Genomic DNA, 6,995 nt, shown 5'->3' with positions numbered 1-6,995 from the left:
ATGCTCAGGGGTGTCATCACCTGTGTTGATGTCAGGGGTGTCATTTATTTAGAATAAAGACATAACTATAGATAAATTCAGGCTGGATGAAAATTACATAAAATGACAAGCAAGAGTGAAAATTGGCTGAGGAAATCAAAGATAGGTTGTACTGGATAAAAACAGTGTGATGGAAACAATCTAGACAAGAACAATGACCCTCAAACCCATTCCAGGGAATAAGGCAACCTAGGAATCAGCAGTAAAGCATCTTGCAAAGATATTGAAAACTATGAGTCAACGAGTTAAGGAAAAATATTTTCCTAATCATATCCAGAAAGAGAGATTTAATTGTATTAGAAAACAAAGCTGGCACTGAAATAGTCTCAACAATAATTGTTTAGTAAATGATATGTATTTTATTATAGTTTTATGACAGTTAATACTGATATGTCTAAGTAGTCTGTCTCACATTTATTACTCATTATATATTCTGTATAATTCCAAAGTACAGGTTGCCAACAATTTGGATAATGAAAATGGTATTCTGGTTTTGTACACTGGGCATGATTTCCTACATGTAACAGATAAAACATCATTATAACATATGCATGTATTTCTGCCCAAGGCAAGAAATACATGCAGCCGTAGAACTATCCATCCACAAAAAAATGCCACTAATCACAACCAAGTCAGACTAACTAAACTAAACTAATTTAGCTTTTACAGCTATATATGCCACTAGGCTTGAAAGCCATACTTATTTACTTTATCTTGGGGCACATAAAATCATGGTATTTGGCAGCATGGAATAAGGGACATTAAATCAGCTTTTATGCTGTTGTTAAGAAACCCATAGAGGATGGGATTCAAGCAGCAGGACATCATACCCAACAAATGGCATATGCAATATACTAATTTAAAGTGCCTGTTGGAAATGAGAGTGGCATTAAAATCTGTCACAATGTGGAAAAGGTGAAGAGGCATCCAACTGAAGCCAAAAACCAGTATTAGCACTGTCAGTCTGCAAAAAACCCTCCTCGATCTTGTCTTAATTCTGATGATGGACTGGGATACTGTAATCATGTTCTGGATCTCTGTATTTTCTTCTGGTTTCATTTCAAAACAGATAGGGATCCCAGGGATTAATTTACTGGAGGAAAAGAGCTGGCTTTTTTCTGTGTCAGAGGTTTCTGGGAGAACTCTGGAGTGAGTATCCTGATGATGCCTTGAAATAGCTGGCATCACACTTGAAGTCTTTCTACTGTATCTTCTGTGGTGCCTCCTGCCAAAGGCACGGCTCCACCTGGAATATCTGGAGGGTTGAACCTGTGGGCCAGTGCTCTTAGAGGGATGAAGAGTTAGGTTTATCATCTCCTTTTCTTCAAACTTGTTTTCCTTGTTTGACAGCCTAGCACCTATGCTCCTGCAGACACTGGTGTGACTGGCGGTCAGGCACGCCAGCGGCAGGATGTACTGCATCAACAGCAAGGCTATGGTGAAGGCGATCCTGTAGGAATCGGAAGGCCATGACTCGATGCACAGCAGCCTGTTCTCCAGTCCCTCTAAATTCAGAGTTTTGCTGAGGTCCACAGTTTTATGGAAAACTGGCAGAGGGGAACAAATTGTGAAGCCAAAGGCCCAAATGATTGCTATTAAGAAATAGCCTTGTTTTGCTGTGAGGTTGCTAGAGAGGGGATACTTTATCATACGGTACCTGACTGCAGCAATAGATATTAACATCAAAGTTGAAACTAGGACTGATGCACACTGGAGGAAGGGCATTACATGGCACATGACAGTGCCAAACATCCATTGGTCAAGCAGGACTGATGTCAGCGTGAACGGTGAACAAAACAGCACAACCAAGATGTCAGAAAAGGCCAAGTTTCCAATGAGAATGTTTATTACTGTCTTCTGCTTGCACTTTAGCAGGGCCATTAGTATAAGCAGATTTCCCACAAAGCCAGCCAGACTTATAAGTGTGTACAGCCCAATAAGAAAGTACTGCATGTCATCAACACTACTCTTATAGTCTTCCCAGGCAGAAAAATTCTTTGTTGCAGCAGAGGTGTTCTTGGTATGTGTCCTGTTGTTACGGTCTTTGAATCCTAAATCCATTTTATAGTCCTGCTTAGAATGAGAAAGGCATTAATTAGCATCTGAAGAAATTATGATATTGCTGTTAATCAGAACACAAAAATACATAAATTTACCTTGTTTCACCTCAATGCAAATAATTTACTTGTGATGTTAGTCTACTGTGAGGCAGATACTGTGTAACTTCAGGTCAACATGAATTAGCTAAGTAGGCTTTATCATTTGGTGTTCAGCACTCCTAGGCCTCCTACCTAGATGCTCACGTGGGAGAACAGCAATTTACAGGTCTGCATTATGATGCTGCCTTTTAACGGTGCTTTGCTACAGAACATATTGTCAGGCTTTCCATGAGGGAGCAGTTAGCTACAAAAGCAATACACCTCGAGTCGGTGAGATTACTCATGTGAATAACAGCCCATTGATATGAGTAAGGAAATTACAGTCACCATCTGGGCAGATGCCTAATCATTATATCATTGCAAATTACAAAGAACCTGAAAATGCATATGCTAACAACTGCAGCAGTATTTCTTACCTTGCTAGTAGAGAACTAACACAAAATAGGTGTGAGCTTTCAAAAAGGATCAGGAAATCTACTGTCAGTAATACAAGATGGAATTCCTAACGTGGTGTGCATAGAAAACATATTCTACTAAGTGCTGAATATAGTTTAACTGTGCTCAAACAGATAGGAAAACTAAAAAACACCTCAAATAATTGGATGTAATATAGAGAGGACAGCCTTAACTGGAAGCAAACTCCACAGAGCCATTTGGAAATTCTGTGAGCTGCTACTTATTCAGCACAGAATCATCTAGTGTTAAACCTAGATCAGCATAAAGTTATTCTGTCTACAGGATCTTCATATATTAGCTTTCATTTTAGAACAAAGAGGAAGACATGAGAATCCAGTTCAAACCTCCATTTATCTTAAACACTTGCATGTACTAGTTTCAAAGTCAAAATTCCCCAGAGTGCCAATGTCCTCTACAAAACTGCTTAACGTTTAGAAATCTTACATAAGAGAAAACAAAAAAGATCTACAAACCCAAAGCACACATAAATAGAGCAGAAGGCTTTATCTGTCACCTAAAAAAGGCAGGACTCTTCAAGACTGTAGCAATCCTCTGTCAGCTGTACCATACTGAAATTTCCCAAGTGCAATAGTATTATTCGGTTCCCTCCACACATGCAGATGTGTTCCTTCCTTCATATCATGTGTGTTTCTACTGTTATGGTTTGAGGCAAAGGGAAGCTCAAACCATAAAACAACCTGAGAATGTTTACTAATTGTATTGTGATGTGAAGGTCCTTCAAGTAAGAATAGAAATATATTTATATATCTATAAAAAGATCTTGCAGGTACTATGTTGGAAAACAGTGAAAAGAAGTCAGCCTTCCCAATCTGCCTCAATGTTAAAGTGCTTTTTAACAGCTGAAATAGAATTAAGAACTGAATACAGGACATTAGATAACCTAAATGTTATAATTGTGTGCATATGAGCAGAAGCATTAATCCATATTATTTCTGTTCAGTTTCTTCTAGTCTTTAATGAAATGGTGGAAAACCATATGATAGACAAACAATGCTGTGACTGCATTTCCCTCTAGACCAAGTTTAAAGGAGCAGACTCGAGATTTTGTAAGTGATCTAATTTCTCTATTTCTACATTGTTTTTATCAGAAGTTTTCATTTTGGTGGGCTTCTCCTTATACAACTCTTAGCTGATACAGTAGATAGTTCATTACTTAATTTTTCTGAGCTAATTTCTGAGTTTCTAGTAACCAACTGAAAATTGTATGATCTGTGCACCACAGTGTCTTCCCAAATCTGCTGGAATTTCTATTTCCTAAATGTAACTCTACGTAACTTTTTTTACATAACCTTTGACCTGGATAAGGTAATATAACACTAAGAATAGGATCAAGGAACAAAAATCTATGTAGTGTTATATTGTAACATGTATAATAAATTAATGTTTACTGAATTTTTCTTGAAGTTTTAAGTGAAAGATTGTTGTCAGGTTCTGTGGATTTCTACACCTCCACATAAAGCTCTTGCAGTATGGATTTAGCAGAAGGGTTCATTGTGTTTTTTAATAGAATTCTTTAAAAACAAAAAGCAAATATTCTGGTTTTCTGAAGTAGACATGTTTTGTTGAGATGCATCAGTACTGAAGAAGTCTAGCATCAGGAGTGCCTCTGAAGTCCAGCATGGGCTTGGCAGCTCCATTCCTTCTGTGCTATGGCTGCCTTCTGCCTTGGGTGACAGACAAGCTCTTCCCTACCACGTGTCCTCATTTCCATGAGGAAGGAGCACTGGAAGAAGTCACAAAATCATCTCTTCAGACCCTGGCTGGACACCCAGGGTACCACAAAAGTCTGTGGTGCACAGAAACCCCTTCTGCACCATCTTCCTACAGTCACAGTTCCAGAGTGACAGCAAGACAGAGAGGGAAGGAATAACAGTATAATCTGCAGGTTTCAACAGACAACTTCTGTGCTGATACAAGATTCCTTTGCAAAAAAATGCCCAAAGAGAATTTTATTTTAATTTTGAATGTGTAAAAAGAAAGTAGACTTTCCCCCCTAATTTCAAAACATGCCAATCTCTTTGCTCTCTGAGCTTTCTCTCCTGCTCAAAAAGAAACCAGTTGCTGTCAGTCTGAGTGCCAGCAGCAGTAAAGATGCAAACAGAAGTTTTCTTCCCATATCATTGATCTCAAGTCCCCAAACTCATCTTAGCATGCCACTGATTTCACAAGGCTGTGTGCACTTACTGACATTTATTTTCCTGCTTTGTTTTAACAGCTGCTTCTATTCTTGGAGATTCACTCACCCTCCCTCATGTTGGTTGGTCAATCCTGGTGCCGCACATGGCCGTAACTTTCAGGGAAATGGAAATTCCTGAAAATCCCATTGTGGGAAACAGAATTAAGTAATGCAGCCTCTTTTCAAAACCTTCACATCATATTTGATGTATATTTCTAAACTAAATGCACGATAGTGCCAGGGTGCTCTTGCACCTGCTTTCAAAGCTCAGATTTAGTCAATCTGAAGGTACCTGCTGGAGGTTTTCTAGCTGTCAGCTCCAAAAGTTGGGTCATTTTCACCTCCTGCATCTAATCAGTCAAGCAAATGAGGTCCAGTTCTGTAATGCTGGTCTGCACACCACACATTCCTGACTGTGCTCAGCAACACCCATGGGAGTTCATACCCATGTGTGGGCTTGCCTAGGTCTTGTGTAGTTTCAGTGGAACGCCTTAGGAAGGAGGCTAGGCTGCACAAGACTAGGAGAGACTGCAGTTTTGTGGCAGGATCTGAGGTAGATTTGAATATTTACTGCAAGAGTCAAATGATTGCAGTTAACATTTAGCTGAGTTAGAGGCACCAGATAACCTGTGCTAATTTAACATGTTTAATATCTTGTACTGAACATCATTTTTTCACTTAAAGCTATCACTTAAATCACAAAATCCCTAAATCATCATTTAGAACAGTTAACAGGCCGGATATTTCTTTTCCTCTACATATTTAAAGGGAAATTTTCAAGAACACAAAAGTTAGGCAGGCAACCATCATCCTCTAACGGCAATTGTTTTTTCAGGAAATGTTCCTTCAATTAGATGAGATACTTATATTAAGGTTTATTCATAGATAAGAGCTTATATCCCACAATATGAATACCTATTAAGTTATCTCTGACTGGCTGGTCGTTGTGCAGTCCAGTCAGTTCAATCCTTGCAACAGGGCAATTAATCTTTATAGCTGGGAGCAATTTACAGTCTTGGATGACCTTTCTCTATGTTAAAAGAAGAAAAAGAACAGGAAAAAAACCCCCAAAAACATGCAAAAACAAAAACCCTGTAAAATATCCCCAAAAACCCCATGGTGAGCACATACAAGGAGGAAGCACACTGTGTTAATTTGTAAGAAGTACAACCTTTCTGGCCTCATAATACTGGAGAAGTATCAAGACTGCACAGAAAAAGTCAGAGAAGGTTTTTAAGCATCTACACAGATGAAAATAGTTAATGTGAGTGCCAGTTACTGCATGACCACCAAAGCTTTAGGAAAGTACTGAGCTGTGTTGTTACCTGAGAAATAAAGCCCTCACATCAATACAGATGGATAACATTCGAGACAAAATCTGAAAGCTCAGAAGGGTTGCATTCACAAGCTAAAGATGAAAAGCTGCTGATTCTCATGTTCTTGTTCATAATGTGCAACAGCAAAAACTAGCCCGAGAACCTGGAAGTGTTCAACAGATTGAAGTTACTTCAGAAGTCCAGAAAAAAGGATTTTTGTACACATTAATGGTATGCCTATTTCTCTATCTCACCAAAAGAACTGCAACATTATCCCGAAAAAGAAGAATACAACTTCCCAAATTGTGCCAAAGCCGACTAATAACATTGTACGTCCAGCTTCCAAGGAAATGCTACGGAACGTAATGGGCTATTTGCTGGCCAGAACAGAAAACTTGAAACGCATGGCTACATTTATTTTTTTTTTCAGGGAGCACAGCAGCTCCTGGCTCGCAAAAGCGCCAAACCACCCCAAAAGGGGAACGACTGTTATTTTTGCCTTTCTACGCCTCCCTTGGGAAGCACTCTGCACCGCCCCGCGTCCGACACCGCGCTCTCGTTCCCAGCCCGAGCCGCGGGCTCCCCGCGACATCGGCACCCCCAGCGCTGCTGCGCTCCCCGCATCCCCGCGCGCTTGCTGGCAGGGCGGGGCCCCGCGCAAACTTGCGCGGCCGCCCCGCGAGGGGAGGGGAGGGGAGCTGCGCCGAGCTGAGCAGAACCGACCTGAGCAGGACCGGGCTGAGCCGAGCCGAGCAGGAGCGAGCCAAGCCGAGCCGAGCCGAGCTCGCCGTGGCGGCTCCGCGCCCGCCCCGCGTTACCTGCGCGCGT

At 40.7% G+C, this 6,995-nt stretch overlaps 1 protein-coding gene across 3 annotated transcripts in view; it reads right to left on the bottom strand.

Moving 5' to 3' along the window:
* Positions 1–375: 375 nt before the first annotated feature.
* The window catches only part of NPY5R (neuropeptide Y receptor Y5), an 8,822-nt gene continuing 2,202 nt past the window's right edge, over positions 376–6,995 (bottom strand). Inside the window, exons 1-2 of one of the 3 annotated variants that reach the window (XM_015623570.1) lie at positions 6,891–6,957; positions 376–2,109 (exon numbers count right to left, since the gene is read on the bottom strand). In XM_015623570.1, coding sequence (XP_015479056.1) covers positions 769–2,100 — 1,332 coding nt within the window. In that variant the 5' untranslated portion in view covers positions 2,101–2,109; positions 6,891–6,957 and the 3' untranslated portion in view covers positions 376–768. Of the gene's footprint in view, positions 2,110–6,176; positions 6,796–6,890; positions 6,958–6,995 lie in introns of those variants that run through there. The other 2 variants (XM_033513891.1, XM_015623567.3) reach the window with 2 other exon arrangements.

This window comes from Parus major, chromosome 4, assembly GCF_001522545.3.
Source record: "Parus major isolate Abel chromosome 4, Parus_major1.1, whole genome shotgun sequence".
Classification (NCBI taxonomy): Eukaryota; Metazoa; Chordata; class Aves; order Passeriformes; family Paridae; genus Parus; species Parus major.
The sequence above is the reverse complement of the archived record's forward strand: the minus strand, read 5'-3'. Positions and strand labels throughout refer to the sequence as shown.